We start from the raw sequence: 19,898 nt of genomic DNA, 5'->3' as shown, positions 1-19,898 counted from the left end.
ACCTCACTATATGTGCAATTATTTTTCAATAACAAATGTGAAAGAGTCCAACATAATCATAACAGACTACATAGCACATATCGGAAAAAATCATTTATCTAGCTAATTTACAAAGAAACGTTTCCTTTAGTACCAAAAATGAAGGCACAATATCTTAAAAATTTTACAGTGCTTAGTTCGGGAGCGACAGCGATTTCTTCGCCGTCAGAAGCAATACTACCAAGACTGCACTACATCTTTTGTCAGAAACGATGCTAGGAATGACTTCCGCCGGCCGTTGTGGCCGAGCGGTTCTAGGCGCTTCAGTTTGGAACCGCGCTGCTGCCACGATCGCAGGTTCGAATCCTGCCTCGGGCATGGATGTGTGTGATGTTCTTAGCTTTGTTAGGTATAAGTAGTTCTATGTCTAGGGGACTGATGACCTCAGATGTTAAGTTCCATAGTGCACAGAGCCATTTGAACCATTTGAATGACTTCCTACTCGCAAATTTATAAATTTTGGAATTTTGCGGAACCAATCAATAAACAGAATCCATTTTTTTCACAGCAACAGTGTTATTTGAAGGTTATAATAACTGTATTAGTCGAGAGAACGGAAGAATGAAATAATGCTAAACTGTGTCTAAACATTACAGATCAGAAACCATCACATTCATTTGAAGTTCAGCCTAGTAATATAATTTTAGTTTTTCGAGAATATTTTCGAAGTTGTCGATTTCAGCTAACATATCTTACTCCGTTTCTTTCACCAAACGTTCGAAAGGTTTTTGCGACATATTGATTGGCAACAACACAGGGCAAATTTCACTACGAGGAATCTGTCATTTATCTCAGCTTGGTTCGTCGTTCAACGCAGGATGGAAATCAGTGATTTCCTTCTGCTAGCAAACAAGCAATTTTGTCCTTAATTGTCCTGAGTCAGAAAGGGGAACTTCACGTGTCTGTTGTACTCTGCACAGCTATGGCAGGAGGTCAAGGTGGCACCAACATTTTTCCTGCGTCTGAGAAACGTAGATGTGTAAAGCATGTACCCGCAAAAGCGTCAGAAGTCGAACGCTTTCTTGATCTGTCCAGTGAAACTACAGAAATAGAAACACGTCTAATGTTATGGGAGCGCAGATATTCTTCTAAGCGGTATCCACTTCGAAAAACCCCTTTGTTTCAATGATTGGCACAGCAACTGACATGTCATATTTGTTACAACTCTCGCCTATTTTGCGTTGATACAAAACGAGCTGCCCTTCTATGAACTTAACTCACGTTATCTGCTCATACCCGCTAAAGATCCTATATGTGCAGCATTAATACAGAAAAGGACGGAAAAGTGTAGTATAAGCAGTCTCTCAATACTCTAAAAGTAAATTAAAATAAACAGTCTTTGGTTCAACCCTCCCACGACACTTTCTATGTGATTTCAGTTCGTGCGTAATTGTAATATCAAGGTTTTAGTTGAATCTCCCTCTTTCTGCTTTTTTTGAGACTGGTATGATAATTCATGCAACCCACTACGAATTCCTCTCCTGTATCAGTGTTTTCATCTCAGAGTAGCAGCTTACGTCTCAGTTTTCTTCGTCTATAGCTCCCTCTTGTATCGTGAAAGCAGTTCCCTCACGTCTCAACAGATGTCCTATCATACTGGCCTTTCTTCTTGCCAGTTTTGTACATACACTGCTATCCTCGCCGATTCTGCGGAGAACCTCCCCCCTCCTTACCTTTTCAGTCCTGCTAATTCTTCTGGTAGCACTACATGTCAACCGTTCCAATTTTCCCTCGATTCATGTTTCACTACCATACAATGCTGTTCTCCAAATGTAAATTCTCAAAAATTTCTTCCTTAAATTGAAGCAGACTTCTCCTGGCTATAAATGCCCTTTTCTCCAGTGCTAGTCTGCTTTTTGTGTGCTCCTTGCTCCGTCCGTCCTGGGTTATTTTATTTCCAAGATAGGAGAATTCCTTAATTTCGTCTACCTCGAGACTGCTGATTTTGGTATAAAGTTTCTCGCTGATCTCATTTTTCCCACTTCCGTTTTTGTCTTTCTTCGATTTACTCGCAGTCCATACTTTGTACTCATTAGACTGCTCATTTCACTCAACAGTTCCTGTAATTCTCTTTCACTTTCACTGAGAATAGCAACATCATCAACGAATCTTGTAATTGGTATCTTTTCACCCAGAATTTCAATCTCACTCTTGAACCTTTCTTTTACTTCCACCATTGTTTCTTCTATGTTTAGACTGAACAGTAGAGGCGAAAGACTACCTCCCTGTCTTACACCTCTTTCCAGACCGAGCACTTCCACTCTCATTATTCCCTGTTGGCGCTTGCACATATTGTGTATTACCCGTCTGCCCCTACAGCTTACCCATATTTGCCTTAGAATTTCGTACATTTGCACCTTTTGACATTGAGGAACGCTTTTTCCCGGTAGACATATTCTACGAACATGTCATGATGTTTTTTCAATCTTGCTTCCACTATCAATCACAACGTCAAAACCGCCTCTCTAGTGCCATTACCTTTCTTAAAGACGAACTGACCGTCATCTAACAATTCCGCAGTTTCTTTCCCCATTCTTAAATCTACGACCATTAAATCTGTGTTATGTAATGTATAACCGAAATTTTATGAAATTAACTAGTATTCGTGAGAAGGACTTCACACTATTTCTTGTTTGGGGCCAGCAGTGCAGATATCTTGTCGAAATTATGCAATTCGTTCACATAGACCAAACAAACAGGGTGACTGAGATTGCCTGTTAAATTGTTTATATAGATTACGGACAGTAGAAGGCCTACACCGTTACATTTGTAAACCACAGATATCGTTTCTATTTCACTAGATGACCTCTCGTGATTTACTACTCACTGCGATCGTTCTAACGGGAAGTCACGAATCCAGTCGGACAACTGAGTGGATGTACCCTATGCTGCCAGACTGAACAGAGGCCACCTGTCATGAAAATTGTCAGACGCCTTTTAAAAATCTGGAAATGGAGTATCATCTTGAGATCTCTTGTCGGTAGCACTCATTAGTTGCTGAGATTGAAGAGCCAGTTGTGTTTTACAGAGCGACATTTTCTGAATCGGTGATGGTAATGAGTCAACAGACGATTAGTTGCACTGCGAAAAAAAAGAAAAATAAACAAATAAGTAAATCCAGATAATTGCAAGCATGATTCGCTCACCAAGGGTTCCGCACGAACTTGATTATGTACACAAATAGTTAATTCATCCCAGCATTTGAGACTCTCGACGTTTTTGACCTGTTATCGATATTAACACAAGTAAGGTATACGCCTACACATTCCTGAGAAAATGAGATCTTAACAGGACAGACCCGCATTAGAATAACAAATGAGAAAAAACCAAATGACTTAATTACAAATGAACAAGTGTATACCTTTTTTCCTTTCTATTTGCTGTAAGGCCATGCTTTCTTCCAAATTTCATGATTCTAGGTCAACGCGAAGTACCCTACTGGTTCTGATGAGTTAGTTTGCGAGCACGAAAATTTGTTACATAAACAGTCGTACCTTTTGATTCCACTGACTTAGAAGCTTACATTTATTACACCGCCAAGGACTATAGACCTTAGTATACGTCAAAAATTTCAACTTGATGTCTACGTGTTCCTGACACAAAGAGGTCCTGAAATATGGATGGACAGACAGACAGTGAGGCAACAAATAACACGCAAAAAATTGTTTCGTGTGCTATAATTATGATTTAACAATTTTCTGATTTTTTTATTCTTTCGTTGTAATGCGAAATTTTGTTTCTTGTCAAATTTAATATTTCCAGGTCGACATGAAGTACCCTATATGTTTTGATGAGTGCGTTTCCGAACATCCAAGCTGATGACCTCAGAAGTTAAGTCGCATAGTGCTCAGAGCCATTTGAACCATTCGAACCGAACATCTAAATATCTGAGATAAATGGCCTTATCATTTGATCTTATTGACTTAGAAGCTTGATTCTTTTCCCCCTCAGGAACCATGGAGCCTAATACGTGACATAAATTTCAGCTTTTTTTTCGACTCATTCCTAAGAAAACGGATTTTTAAGAGTGGCACAGACAGGCAGAAGCACAGACAGACAGACAGAAGACTCTACAAAGCGATGCTATAAGGGTTCCGTTTTTACCGACTGAGATACGGAACAACATACACTGAGAAACCACCAAGAAAAAATGAAAGTTACTATGAAGCTCATAAAATTTAATAATAAAGCTTTGGAAGGTCCTGGACACACCTATAAAAACGACTGGTTTATGTTGATACCTGAACCTACATGTGAGTGTCTTCGGCAGTTGAGTGAGGCAGTGGGGAGTGTTTGAGGAGACTAGGTCGTGGCTTGTAATCAATCTGGAACACCGGCCGTGGTGGTGGAGGTGGTAGCCGGCCGTGGCCCGCGGTGAATCAGTGAGGCTGTGGTGTCGGGTGCGCTCCCCGCTCCCTCCTCTGGCAGCCCCAGCGCGATACGCCGCCACTCCAGGCCACGCCAGGCCAGCATATAAGCCGCACCACCCGTCACTGCGGCACAGTCGACAACAGGTAGCTCACAGCACCGACACCAGCAGCATGAACCGTCACGTAGCTCTGCTCCTCTGCGCCTCATTGGCGCTCGTCGCGGCCGCCGAGGTAAGCATCACCTCTCGTCGCAAGGGCCACGCCGCGTTTCTAGTGCACAGTCTTCAAATAAATACAGTCTTCAATAAGCACCCACAATTATTCATTCACAGTTGTCCACAATGCTTGCAGGTAGAAAACGTACATCGGGCGCATCACATAGGAACTGCTGTAGGACATTTGTTTTCAAGTAAGTTTACAAGTAGCCTGGTGGGTAAGGTCAGAAGCTCCATGCTGCCGTTCTCGTATAATGATGTTCTGTACGTTGGTCCCAAATATTTCAGATATCTCAGTTTATACTTTCTTAGACTGCCGCAGTTTCAATGCGGAATATATGACCTCAAGTTTATAAACATTCCTAACTTCAGCTGTCTTGTTGAAAACCTACCAGGTGGTTACAATTAAACTGCAGCTACTCACAGAGGCCCAGTGTCGGCTGTGATTATCATACGGCACCGACACTTGGTATACATCCTATTGCTTTAAAGTGGAACCGATTTACGTTGGAAAAAGAATTGTTTCCAATTTTGGCCACCAGCTGCAAATCTCGGGCTGTGAATGCAAGAAAGACGTATAGAAATGTTTCCATTTGTAATAGATTTGGAACAGGACATGGTGAGAGAAAGTTAAACAAGTGAGAAAGCTATAATGTTGGTTTTATTATTAACCGCTGCTGAAACTATTTGTTCAATATGAGCTCCGGAAACGTCGGCGAGATGTTTTACAGGGCTAGTTTGCACCTTGTGGCCAAAATGAAAACTAATTTTTTCCAGCATAAGTCGGTTCCACATCAACGCATTAGCATAATTGCCAGGTCTCGCTACCATACTATTATTACAACCCACACAGGACCGTGAGAAGCTGCAGTTTAATTATAACCACCCAGTAGTTGAGTATGTCCTAAGACAGCTTTCTTTTATTCACTCTGTGAAATTGGCAGCGTCCTTCCCAACATGGTTTCCAGATTTGCTTCCATATTCATGTAGATTTCTCTCTTGATTTAAATTTTACACCTTCATTAAAAACTTGTCGCTTCATATTCCTTGGATTTTTGGCTTTAGTTCATTCACATTCCCTGGTATGCAATGTGATTTCAGAACTAGCTGTAATACCTAGTTTTGTGGTTCCCGTAAATGCACTTGTTGCTGCTGTTCTATTATCTATACATATTCCTTCTGTTCTAAGATGACGTAAGCAAAGACATAATTTGTTGTTGTGTTATTCAGTACGAAGACTGACGTAGCTCTCCACGCCTCTTCCCTCGGGAAGCCTCTACGTTTAAGGACTCTGAAATTCCACGTTTCGTCCTGCAGAACAACAGATTTGTTTTTCTTAATGACGACAACCAGCTCGGCTGTCCTCATCTGGCATTTAGAATTGAGAATTATTTTACGTACACAGTATTTTAGCAAAGAGGACACCATCATCAATAACCCTTACACTAAAGCTGCATTTTTCGGTAAATATAATGGCTCTAGATGCCCCTTGTTTTTAGTCCATGGCAGTACGAACATATCAACGCCACAAGACTATATCAGTCATCCAGACTGTTGTTCCTACAACTACTGAAAACGTTGCTGTACTATTACAGGAGCCATATGTTAGTCCGGCCTCCCTACAAATATCTCTACATTGTGGTTGCACGTACCGTCTCTGCATGGTAGAGGCACACACACGCGACTTTCCTCTCTGCCCCCCTCTACCCCCCCCACCCCGTCCCATTTTGTTGTTAGGTACATGGTTCGTGAGGGAGGGCAATGTCTTCATCAAACAAGTTACCTTAAAAACGACAGGAAAAATATAATCTAAGAATACTACCAAACGGTTATGAAACACAGGGCAATCCGAGTACCTCTAGTGAAAATTGATTATTCACTTTTAAACTCAACCAAGGGACCCGTGAGAAACTTTCTTACTTTTATAGTCTTAAATAATAACAGTATTCGATGTGTTTGTCGGGATAAGGGTAGTAGTGAAAATGAAGAGAAAAATCTTTAAAAATGAACCGAACGACGTGAAATAATAATCATAAATTTATGACACATCCTTGTAGATATGTGCCAAAAGGTCCGCTTTTGCATCCGGAATGTTGTTTCCCGGCTTGTACGATGGGCAGAGATTATCGAGTGTCACTAGGGTCACATAACCTATAACTGTAACTCAACTAACATTTGCAATTACAATAATCAGGTGATGCCGTAGCAGAAATAGGTAAATAACAAATCAAGGCGACAATGATAAATATGTTTATTGTTTTGGACAGTATATTCATTTCGAAAAGTAAACTTTTACTACGGGCAGAGATAATGGACTACCGCAATAGTCACGGTTATTATCTATGACAATGCTGTATACAAATAATGCAGTTAATAAAGCACTTTAAAACAAATTAAATGGTATTTGCGATAACGTAATATGAAAAGGGAATCTCTTATTCTTGATTAGTTACATTCGCAAAATATAAGTATGCAGCTGCCTGTCACAGTTAAAAGTCTCTTTTATGTTGAAATTTTCCACAAATTAAGGTTTACTGCAAAACTGGTGCTCAGAGTCAGAAGTCGGTTAAGAAGCCTTTCTGAGGGCATGTCATTCGCTCGAGTACGATCTGTATGTGTCGAGAAAAAGGGATAATGCATATGAACACAGAAATAAGTAAAACATGATTGGCTGGGATAGAAATGGGAGAAACAAATAGCGTTACAGTGAAGATTAGTTGTATCTCCATGCGAAGTAGTGATTACCGGATAGCAGAAGTACACTAGTTCCAGAGATACTCTGTATGCAAACCAGATAGCCGTACTTGGCGATGGAAAACGGCAAGTGAGTGTGGGTCAGCGGTGCGGCGGCAGGCGGCCACACACGCAGACGTACGCGTGTTGTGGGTCGGGAGGGAGCGCTGCCTCCGAGAGTGAGAGCGGTCCGGCGGGCTGTTGCGTCAGCAGTGGCGCAGGTCGCGGTTTCGCCGACTGGCAGACAGGCGTCACGCCGGAGTAGCTGCATCTGCAACTGTCGACAGAATGAACCTTTAATAGCAGCGTACCACGCGATAGTATACCATTTATTAGTCCCATACCATGCGATAGTATTACATTATATGGTCCCATCTGGTACCGGATACCAAGGATCCCGAAGAAATGTGAGGTCAACATCAGTCTCTCGTCCAAATGTAATTCATTATACTACCATATATAATAAGTAAATAAGGTAAAACTTAATAAACGCTCGAGTGTATAAATTTCAGGATATTTGTCTACAGACGTTAAAGTAACCTCTGGCGTGCCACAGGGGAGACCTATGGGACCATTGCTTTTCACAATATATATAAATGGCCTAGTAGATTGTGTCGGAAGTTCCATGCGGCTTTTCGCGGATAATGCTGTTGTACACAGAGAAGTTGCAGCATTAGAAAATTGCAGCGATATGCAGGAAGATCTGCAGCGGATAGGCACTTGGAGCAGGGAGTGGCAAATGACCCTTAACATAGACAAATGTAATGTATTGCGAATACATACAAAGAAGGATCCTTTATTGTACGATTACGTGGTTGCGGAAAAACATTGGTGGCAGTTACTTCTGTAAAATATCTGGAAGTATGCGTACGGAACGACTTGAAGTGGAATGATCATATAAAATTAATTGTTGGTAAGGCGGGTGCCAGGTTGAAATTCATTGGGAGAGTCCTTAGAAAATGTAGTCCATCACCAAAGGAGGTGGCTTACAAAACACTCGTTCGACATATACTTGAGTATTGCTCATCAGTGTGGGATCCGTACCAGGTTGGGTTGACAGAAGACATAGAGAAGATCCAAAGAAGAGTGGTGTGTTTCGTCACAGGGTTATCTGGTAAGCATGGTAGCGTTACGGAGATGTTTAGCAAAATCAAGTGGCAGACTCTGCAAGAGAGGCGCTCTGCATCGCGGTGTAGCTTGCTGTCCAGGTTTCTTATACCTCCCGAGGAGATCACGAATGTAAAATTAGAGAGATTTGAGCGCGCACGGAGGCTTTACGGCACGTTCTTCCCGCGAACGATACGCGACTGGAACAGGAAAGGGAGGTAATGACAGTGGCACATAAAATGTCCTCCGCCACACACCGTTGGGTGGCTTGCGGAGTATAAATGTAGATGTAGAACTTGTATGTTACACAGACAGGGAGAGCGTATTGGAGCCAATGGATGCCTTTCACGAAATTATTACAGTAAGTGAACTGTTGGAATCCTTCTGCACCAGGCAGGACACAAAATTACAGCCATGAACACCTGACTGACCATTTTGCATGCACAATCAAAAGGCATAAAGTTAGATTCTCGAAAGCTCAGAAGTAAACAGAAATCAAAAGCGACAGTGAGCTGTCATCTGAACGAAACGATTGACAACGAACACACAAAATTAATAACGACCTTAAAGAAACAAGCCTCTTCTTTCAAACCACATCATATTCAATAGAATGCACTTAGTTTTATTTATTATAGGTCCTCTTTTTGTAGCACATATTATTTTTGCAAACACATCAAATCACAATCAAAGTCGTTTATGCAATAACATTTAGAATTCAAATGATGTAATACACTTTATTGTTTTTAATTAAATGGATGGCATACTTAAAGAACAGACTAAAGACACTTTTCTTTTACGTAAAATAATCTGAAAAAATTAAACATCTTCACAACGAGAAACTGTACAGTATCTCTATTAACCAGGAACGCTAGGTGCGTGTAAGATCTCTGGCAATGGCTGTAAACTCTGAATGTGTTCAGTCCGAAAGCAGCGCTATCGAGAAAGGTAGACAACAAAGATTCACAGGACTACAGGGAATATTTCGTCTTGTGAATCCACCACAACCTTTCTCAAAAGAAAGCGATAATTACAATGAAATGAAAACCCCTAGCTGCGTACAGGCGTTGATATACGTCAATGAGGACAGTTGAAAATGTGTGCCCCGACCATGACTCTAACCTGGGATCTCCTGCTTACATGGCAGATGCTCTATTCATCTGAGCCACCGAAGACACAGAGGATAGTGCGACTGCAGGGACGTATCTCTGGCACGCCTCCCGTTAGACCCACATTCACAATTGATTGTCCTGCACTATATTCACAGTGCCCCTGCCCATTGCACTCATTACTCGCTGCTTTTGCCGATTCCCGTAACAATTCCGGCACTGTTTGTGCATCCGCACAGAAGAAAATGGTCAAATGGTCGGTGAGCCTCATATATATATATATATATATATATATATATATATATATATATATATATATATATATATATATATATATATATATATATAGAAAACGATAAGGTTAAAGCCGATATAATTCGACACTGATGGTTTCCCAAGAACAGTGCAACTTCAGTTATACCTCGGAACCAGCATCTGCTTAAGGAGCAAAGCCTTCAAAATGCGTGGTATATAATAAAAAAGTAGAGCAACATTAAAATCTAATAACTGGTTACGATGGGTCTATATATTTGAAATAGAGTCACACTAACAGCCTGTACAGTATTTGGTTATGTAAAGCAAGAGAGTTCTAGTCTGAAATAAAAGTGACGGTAGCAACAATCAGTTTCAGCTGTCATTTTTTAAGTTTCCTTTTCTTCTTCTGATGCTGTAGCTGAGTTTGATGACAGGATTTGGGACATGATCTTCAACGACAATTTCATCTTTTCTACATGTAATATTAATCCCGTAATCTAAGTACACACTTAGCCAACATTTATTGCATGCTTAGATACCAACACAAATTTTAGTAGATATATCTTCAAGAACTCATTAAGCAAGACTTCGCAGATACATCGAATGGGATGGCGCATTGGTAAGGTGCTAGAAACGTTTTCGGGAAGATAGTGGCTCTAATTCCCCATCAGGCTCTCAAGGCACAATTTAAAGCGATGCCTAGGATGGTACCTTTGGAAAGATACGGGCGATATCGCCAGTTTTATTCATGAATACGAATTACTGTGCATGCAATGAGTCCTCTGGTTACAGCGAGTGGTGTACTGTGTTGCAGGAGAAGTACCCGGCCACGTTCGACAGCCTGGACCTGAAGGCGCTGCTGTCGGATGAAACGCGAGTCCAGGACGCGGTGCGCTGCCTGCTGGAAGAAGGAGACGCAGCGTGCAGACCCGCTGGGAAGGCGCTCAAAGGTGAGCCCCATCGTAGTCTACACTCCGCTACCCAGTAGTATGGTTTGGTCCATACCATAAGCTCACACACTCAAAATGAGGCCCGTGCCGTGGATACAGTGAGTCTGTATTCAGTAATCACGTAACTCCAGATTGCAGTAACGGGACCCCAATGGAATAATGATGATTGGAATAAGAGTTTTCCCCGAATTTAAATGTCTGATTAGAAATAAAAATGTGGGTTGGTATAAAGGTATAAGTCAGTCTGAAATTCCAGTCTACTGTGGCTGATATTACAAGAACTGTGTTGTCCGAGCCCATACTCTAGTTCCATTCAAGTAACTCAATTCTTCTCCCAGAATACATAGTACTTATTGGTACCCAGCATAAAATTAGAGAAATCTTGGTTTATTGCTGTACCAGTCAACTTTTCCGAGGCACGCACATTTGACGACATGTATTACTTCAACTGTAACACAACCGCAGGCCGCGGGTAATTCTTCCTCTTTATTGAATAATTTAACGTTATTTGATTCACGTGGTTAGCAAGAGGAGAAAGCGGAATTGCCTTGATAGCGGAAGTGGCGGTAAAAATCAGCACAGTCAGTGACTGTTGCTCCATTACTAACAGAGTGATGTGTGTCCGCGGAAATAAATAAACATACGAGGGGCGTTCAGAAAGTAAGCTCCGATCGGTCGCGAAATGGAAACGACTATGAAAATCCGATAAAGCTTTGCACAGATGTGTTGGGTAGTGTCTCTAGTATAATCCCAGTTAGCATCACGTCGCTCTTCTCATTTCTGAGCTCGCAGTGAGTGCGTAAAGATGTCTAGAAAATAGTGTCTGCCGCCAAGTACGAGGGCCAGGTGAGCTAACATTACATAACTGTCGTGCTGTTTCTTCTTCAAGACAATTCTCAGCCGCATTCTGCAGGGGCAATGAAGATGCTCCTGCATCGTTTTCAAATGGAAATGTGAGATTACCCACAATACAGTCCGCAATTGTCTCCCCCTGAGTTTCATCTCTGGTCACATGAACCGCTGTCTTTGAAGACAACATTTTGACACAGACAACGAGGTGTAGGCCAGCGTGGAGAATTGGCGGAAAGCACTGGCGGCTGCCTTCTATGATGAGGCTATTGAAAAGTTGGTACAACGCTATGACAAAAGTCTAAGTCAGAACGGCGACTACATAGAGAAGTAGCTGAAAGGTGTAGCTAATTGTTACAAGTAAAACATTTCTGATGTTCACTGTGGTTTAAATTTGGCAATCAATCGGAGCTTACTTTCTGAACAGGCCTCGTATATCAATACCAGTATTTGCGTTGCTTAGGAATGCTTCTTTTAAAAAGACCGAACTCCGTACAAAGAATTTTCAGTAAACATCGTTTCCATTATAGATCCTGCAATATGTGTTTATGGCTACAGCAGTGGCTGCCGATCAGTAGCCAACACCGTAATAGTAACAACCAATTTCTTTTGGCGCTTCTCGTTAAAATTCAGGAAAATCATTTAAGACAATGTTAGGACAGAAAATATTATCAATACTGAATAAAAGTAATACAGCTTTGGATCACGTTAATCTAAGTTGTACAAGGATTAACGATATCATCTTCTGCTTTCCGTACAGAAAGGAGAAGGCCTAGAAATAAGTGGTAAAAGAAACTGAACTAGTTCCAGCAAATGTTTTAAAAGAAAAACATAACGGAAAGTTTAGACAGAGGTTACTTTTTTTTTTACATAAACTCGAGTCTCGGGTGGCTGTGGATTCTTTTTCATATAATAAGGTTCTGCTACACGTCACAAGATTCAGACAGATATAACCACTGCAGAAATCGCTGTTGTCGCGCTGTACCCTGATTACTACTAGATTTCTAAACACAAAACAATTAGAGTGGTTGAAGTGGAACATTGTTTACCAATCACAAGCGTTAATTCTTCCCTAAGGCATGTGTTGAATTGCTCTGTAGTACTCAATTATACAGGGCGGTCAGAAACAGTCTGAAAAGCTAGTAAAAGTGTTACAGGGCAGCTAGTGCATAGCAATAACTGTTAAGAAGGAAATTCGATACGTTGCGCCGTTGCCGAGTTCATTAGCATTGAAATTAGTTAGCCAGGTCGTTACGCGCGGAAATTCAAGCCGCCAAGCCGCCCGCCAGAGACGGTGTTGCCAAAGATGTGCTTCGTTTGGTTTCCTGAAACGGAAGAAGAGAGTGATACAAAAATTGGGCTTAGGACGGTAGTGAAGATCGAATCCGAGGCAAAGCCTGAGCAACCTCGTGCGCTATCATCTACACTATGAGAAAAACTGACACTAAATGTACCGATGGGCTGACCTCATTGACTAACTTAAATGCTAATGAACTCGTAAACGATGCAGCGTATCGAATTATTATCTTATTATTTCTCAGCACGGCGTGCCCTGCAACACCCTTACAAGCTCTCGAGACTATTTCTTACCACCCTGTATATCATCAACCAATCATTAAACTGCGCAGAAACAAAATTCAGTTCAAAATACTAAAACACTGACTCTAATTGAAAGGAATAATATTAATTGATTGACGAGAGCACTACACTTAAAACGATAACACTACTCATGGTGCTAACTCCGCTCCAACCTGTTACATCTTCAAGGTCGCCTATTGACTGTAGTGATGGCAGTATAACAATCCACGTCAGCCATTACGAGGCCTCCGCTATCGCCCACGTTGTTCATTGTTATTACCGTTCAAAATTGCATTTAGATTTAAATCTCACAAGGAGACACCCTACTGAGGCATAATTTTGTAACCCGCATTGAAATTAGTCAATCAGCCTTTTGATACACCTTTGGAACGCAATAAGGAAGTGATTGTGCGTGGCATGCATTTTAAGAGTCCTTGTTTGGTCTATGGAGGTATACGACACCATATCTCTACGCACTGGCCATGTGTTTTCTGTAAATCACGGGCCGGCGATTTGTAGGCGTGGAGCTGGCACCCTGAAGCGTCACAGTAGTGTTCCATTGGCGTCACTTCATATGTATTTCCTGACCAAAAATCAATATGAGTTTACTGTCGTGCTCCTAAAACCGCTGTATCATGATTCTGATCTTGTGACGTGGATGGTTATACCACTGGAAGATGCCATCGCCATCGGGAAAGACATCAAACATAAAGGGATACAGGTGGTTCGCAATAATGTTCATGTGGTCCACAGTTGTGATGGTGCCTTCGATTGTTGCCACAGATCCTGTGAAAGCCCAAGTGCAAGTCCTTGATAGCGCGCTAGGCGGCTACCTTGGCGCGATGCACGTTCGATTTGAAGACGGTATATCCGGGCATGACCGTCGCCCTGGAGTAACAAGAAATGTGATTCATCAGACCAGGCGACTCGCGTCTATTTGATCCACTGTCCAATACTGATAACCCCGTACCAATTGCTACACAATTGACGTTGTCGTTGTTTCAGCATGAAAAGACGTGCGGGTCACCGCTGTGGAGTTGAACGGTCAGTGGTGTGATCCGAAACACCTTTGTCAGGACCAGCACTGTCGTCACATCTGCCACAGATTGCCTCCAGTCCAGTTTTATAGAATGGGAAATCTCCAACCTCAAAGTCATGCGATGAAAGGTGGACGCCCGACAGCTTGTGGTCTACCCGTAGTTTCACAACCTTCAACCAGTTTCCATACCGGTTCACGACATAATCACGTGAAAAGCCGACCAAATTCGCCGTTCCCTAGATGCCCGTTCCTAGGCGTCGGGCCATAGCAATCTGCCCTTTGCTAGAGTGGCTTATGTCAATGGAATTCTCCATATTGTAGGCTAGGCCGCGAAGTTACTCTCGCAGAGCTTCCAGCACGAGCTATTACGTCGTCTAACTTTTCGTACTCAGTTAAGCTCAAGTAAATGCTTAATTACCACTAGCGTTCTCCGCTAATTGATCCGTTCCCTTACTAGCCTCATGTCTTGTACCATCAACAGTGGAAAATGGTATTCTGTCTAGTCTCCACTACACACCTTACGATAGTTGGCAAAGGACGGATGTATATGTAACGCGAATGCCGTGGTAGGTCCCTACTTAATATTACAACCACATTTTCTGGCCCTTTTTGGGCCAATCGATGCTTTTGACTGTAGTGAACTAATTCTAAAGGCATTTGAAGCCCTAATATTTATTCAAAAGTATTAGTGTTATAGATAGTTTCGTTTTGAATTACATTGTCTTTGAGCGTGAATTACCCGATTTTACATATGTACTCGATGTTTAGAATTATTTTACTTTAATCATTTTATTGGAAATCTTTTATTACTTTTCAGCATAAAACTCTTATACCAGTCGCCACCCAATAGAATTCTATATCTAATAATCTATTGCAACACTCCCCATATAATTCGGGTTACCCTTCTCTAGGGGAAATAATATATTTGGCATTCGTATGAGGTGGCATACCATTGTTGGTGTTTATATGTTTAAAAAAAAAGGTTCAAATGGCTCTGAGCACTATGGGACTTAACATCTGAGGTCATCAGGACCTTAGAACTTAGAACTACTGAAACCTAACTAACCTAAGGAAATCAGACACATCCATGCCCGCGGCAGGATTCGAACCTGCAACCGTAGCGGTCGTACGGTTCCAGACAGCAGCGCCTAGAACCGCTCGGCCACTCTGGCCGGCGTTTATATGTTTAGGGTGCAAGAATTCCAGTATGAGACAGTAAACAATCCCATAAACGACTAACTGCTTACTGAGAGGAACCTAGAGCTCTGAACTCGGGCTAGCCGCTCTTTGGCTGATTTAAATAGTAATAGGTGATAGCTCACCTAACAGTGAAGAGACTATCTACTTAACATAATCGCCAAATTTAATGTTAGTCACCTGGTCGTATGTCTATTAATCGATATCGCTAAAGATTCTCCAGAATTTCCATGTCCTGTGAAACATTTCTTTTGTAATTCTCGGAGTCTACCCTCGATTATTTTGGCTGCTAGAAAATTGAAAAATATAAACGCTGAGGTAGTGAATGTAGTTTCTCTGGAGACACTAACAGATTATTAAGATCAGGTTTATGAAGTACAGAAGTAATAGGGCACACTGCAGCTGGCTGTAACCAACCACTTTACCTAATGCGATCGATGTACTCGCAAATTTGTTGTTTCTATCGACCGTGCGAATTCATGCGTTTCAGATTGCCGAAACTGTGTTGCGACCGGTTTGCAGGTCATTGCTCCAGACAGCAAAGTTGCATAAACGAAACCGGTCGGAGAGCTTTTACGCAGCCGTGGTAATCTCCTAGCGAGTTACGAGATGTAATTAGTTGCAGTCACGTGATGGAGTGTGAAATATAGAGGCCGCTATTTTCATACAGATTTCTACATCGTTGTTGCACTCATGGTCCTCGACAAACCCTTTCGTATATCGGCTAGTGACATACAGTCAACTGTGTCAGAAGCTCTCTGCAACCATATCTTCGTTTTGACACGGCTTTCTCGTAACGTCCTGGTTTCGCGTTTACTTTTAAATATGTGTCTTCCGTGTCACGCTCTTAGGAATTCTCTTACCCTAAACTTAGCGTGTCTGGCTTGTGATAAAGAGAACTGAGAGGTGTAAGATACAGAGTGTAAAAGGTGAACAAAAGATATGACTTAACATTCTTCAATAGCAACAAATTTCCTGAGTTCTTGGACACACAATAATGAGTTACTAATGAATTCAGAATCTTTCTTCTCAGTTCCGGGGTACATTATCCTTTTTCCTCCTGAACATTATTCATTCTCTTCATCCATCAATCCCTGTAATCTAGCTTCCACGACAATAGACACGTATGGATTTTTGTTAAACGTTGTAATTTATCGCTCGTCTTGGATCTGGTGATCATTAACTCAAATTTTAGTATTTAGTTGTTTATCCCTCAGACTTAATGCCTACCTGTATTTTATTAAAAACCTAAGCAATACACGAATACACGAAGAAAGAAATTAGTACCAAAGTCAACTGGCTCTGAATTCTATGCGCCTAGGAACAGTTTTGCTACGGAAACTGCTTGGCAGAATGAACCTGCGGTACCGGGATTCCAAGCTGCTACCTTTGCCTTTCGCGGGCAAATGATCTACCGACTGCACTATCAAGCACGTCTGAAGAGTTATAGCGACCGAACTATCGAAGCGCGACCCTCCACTCGCCCTCACAGCTTTACTTTCGCGAGAATCTCATCTTCCGGCCCTATACACATTTTTAATCTCCCAGGAAGTTGAGAATTGTCGAATGGAAGACAGCTCTCTGCCTTCGCCACTAAGCTATAAAGTTACTCAGCCACCTATCTGGAAAGGCATTCATAACTAGCATTCCTCCACGAAGTGTGAGTATTGTGTCCTAAGCGTATCTGCTGATGGTTGCCTGGTTGTTGACTGATGCATGCGTAAGCAGTTGACTGCAGTGCTTGACAGTGAAATGTAAGGGAGAGGGAAAAATATTATGCAAATTTCAAGTCGTATTGAAACAAGCTGAATCTCGAACACAAATTTCAGTGACAGTTTGACTGCAAAGTGTCGTGTTTGGTTAATAATTATACGATTCCTTTATTTCGTGTCTGTAAACGACTGTATATATCCAAAAATGCAAATAGCTCCGACAAGTAAATGCTTGTGAACTTGTACCAATACCTTTTTTCGAACGAGAATGGATTTTGGCGAAAGAGCTCACTATATTTATAACAACGCTCTTAATATCGCAGCTTAATCGTCCTCTATGTACTCCTATCCAACAAGTGTTGTTTATCCGTATCTTTGCCTGAAAGTGAAGCATTTATCTGTAGGCCTAAACTGGAAACGCTATTGCTGCCGTAGATATCCCAACGCACAACATTTGTAGGAGCTACACATGCATCAAAACTGCTGATAATTAGCATGATACATTTTACGATAAAGTTTCTTTATATGAAATTACCTAGTATATTTTCTAATTCTGTTCGTAATCCTGTCGTACTCAAACATTTATACCTCCTCGTAGTAGAGTTGATCTGTAAAACATGGGCTTCCATGCTTCAGCAACGTTCAATTACTTTCTAGAATTAATGTTTGCCCATAAGAAGATGTAGTACCATGGTTGAAAACTCATTGTTTCTTTAATGGTCTAGTTTCTTCTTCAGTATACTCAGTTAGCCAAATGGTTATGTTTTATAACGCCTGGGACCCACCATTTATCTTTTGTCGTTGGCTTGTTACTGCAGACCTGAAGTCAAACGACAAGATGTAATGTGATTATGTGGCAGCCTTGTTTAGATGGCGCAGTAGTATTTCCAGAAAAATGAAAGAGTAGTTATATTTGACGTCTGAGGACCCTAGTGACTATGTCAACAATTTACGCACTGCTCACCCCAGTCTACACGTTGTAAACAGATCTCCATCATGAAGCACAACACAATTCTACGATTGTAACCGTATTTTCCTTTGCAGATGTGCTGCCCGAAATAGTGCGTACAGACTGCGCCAAGTGCACTGAGACACAGCACAAGAAGGTCGGAGGTTTCTTCGGAGAGATTTCGCGCCGCCACCCAGACCTCATGAAGAAACTGCTGGACAAGTACGACCCATCTGGAGAATACAGGAAGAAGTACGCCAAGTCCTGGGCCGAGCACAGCATCCACCACTAATCACCATCATCCCTTGTAACTCATATATTTAATAAATCTGTCACCTACCCTATAGTGTAAAAGATCATTTCGAACTATCCACAAACATGAAAATACATGCAGCTGCTAAACTCGTTTGTTCTGTGAACACAGAAGTGATCTGCTTTCACCTCACTTAATATTTAGTGATGAATCAACATTTCATTTTAGAATCGGCGTCATTTGCACTTACGGGTCCTAAGTACCAGAAGTCAAACGTTCAGCATGAAAGAGACTTTCCATAAGTGAACGTGCTTTGTTTAATGTTTTATGACAAGGTGTACCACATGTTCTTTTTTGAGGATACACACAGTAACTGAGAAGACAGTCTTGAAGTACCATAGAAGTGGACTTTTCTGCAAATTCAAGAAGACACCAATGATTTCCTCTGCAAACAACATGGAGTCTCACTTCACTGGTACAACAATGAGCAGCAATTCCTTAGTCGCTCAGTAGCTCTGTACGGGCTTTTGTCAAAGTTTCGAGAACATACCTTCACCGAAGAGTCAAGCAGTATATTGCTCCCTCCTACGTATATCTCGCGAAGAGACCATGAGAATAAAATCAGAGAGATTAGAGCCCACACAGAGGCATACCGACAATCCTTCTTTCCACGAACAATACGAGACTGGAATAGAAGGGAGAACCGATAGAGGTACTCAAGGTACCCTCCGCCACACACCGTCAGGTGGCTTGCGGAGTATGGATGTAGATGTAGATGTAGATGTAGATTTGTTTATAAACACACAGATCATATGAGATCTGTAACTTTGACTACGCTACCTCCAACCCTCTATAATGTAATCGTCTAAGACGTTTATATTCCATTCTAAGTCAATTTTGTTATTTAAAGTACTTTATACTTACGTCCTCTCCCTCCGTTGTATCTCTCTCAGTAGCTCTAACCTCGATACGAAAGATAATCATTTACATCGCACTTTCCATCTTCCTACAACAAAAATTCGTTTGTTCCGATGAGTTACCAAATTTCCTGTCTTTAGCTAATGAGACTAAAGCTACTTCGCCATCACCGACATTATGTAATATTATACACTGTCGGAAAAAAATTTGTGCACATGGAAAGACGAAGTCGATTTTGCTCGAAAGCCGGCATATGCAGCATGCACTGATAATGGATTAAACCTCGTCCGCCAACAGATAGAGTAGTGGCTTTGCTACCAGAGCGCCATGTGAATCTACCCTTTAATAGCGCTCACACTCAGAAGGCTTAGCGTGGCCCAAACTAGTGAAGCAAGCAGCGAACCATTCCAAAGATATGCCTGCTTCCTGCAGGCAACTGACCGAGTTTGAAAGGGCCAAATTGTGGCCTTCCGAATGGCGTGATGAACCTTTCGAGGAACTGCCACACAAGTTGGACGTGCTGCGACAGTTGCGCAACGATGCTGGTATCAATGAGCAGGTGCACATTCTGACACCATTAGGCGAGGTTTTCGACGTCCACGCAGCACATATGCCCGCCAGGGTAGTT

The 19,898-nt window shown here is 41.8% G+C and overlaps 1 protein-coding gene across 1 annotated transcript; it reads left to right on the top strand.

Annotated features, from left to right (window-relative positions):
• Positions 1-4,529: 4,529 nt before the first annotated feature.
• Positions 4,530-18,443, top strand: LOC126484607 (allergen Tha p 1-like). Its single transcript, XM_050108182.1, has 3 exons — positions 4,530-4,640; positions 10,640-10,775; positions 18,195-18,443. Exons 1-3 carry the CDS (start codon positions 4,581-4,583, stop codon positions 18,389-18,391), a joined length of 393 nt encoding a protein of 130 aa, XP_049964139.1. The 5' UTR covers positions 4,530-4,580; the 3' UTR covers positions 18,392-18,443.
• The last annotated feature ends 1,455 nt before the right edge of the window (positions 18,444-19,898 follow it).

This window comes from Schistocerca serialis, chromosome 6 (genome assembly GCF_023864345.2).
Source record: "Schistocerca serialis cubense isolate TAMUIC-IGC-003099 chromosome 6, iqSchSeri2.2, whole genome shotgun sequence".
NCBI classification, from domain to species: Eukaryota; Metazoa; Arthropoda; class Insecta; order Orthoptera; family Acrididae; genus Schistocerca; species Schistocerca serialis.
Note: the sequence above shows the minus strand (reverse complement) of the source record. Positions and strands in the feature narration are given on the sequence as shown.

Bases quoted from the DNA above. Each gene is read 5' to 3' on its own strand.
- LOC126484607 (XM_050108182.1), top strand. From the start codon at position 4,581: ATGAACCGTCACGTAGCTCTGCTCCTCTGCGCCTCATTGGCGCTCGTC. The intron at 4,641-10,639 runs GTAAGCATCACC...ACTGTGTTGCAG, and splicing joins CGCTCGTCGCGGCCGCCGAG to GAGAAGTACCCGGCCACGTT. The intron at 10,776-18,194 runs GTGAGCCCCATC...TTTCCTTTGCAG, and splicing joins CGCTGGGAAGGCGCTCAAAG to ATGTGCTGCCCGAAATAGTG.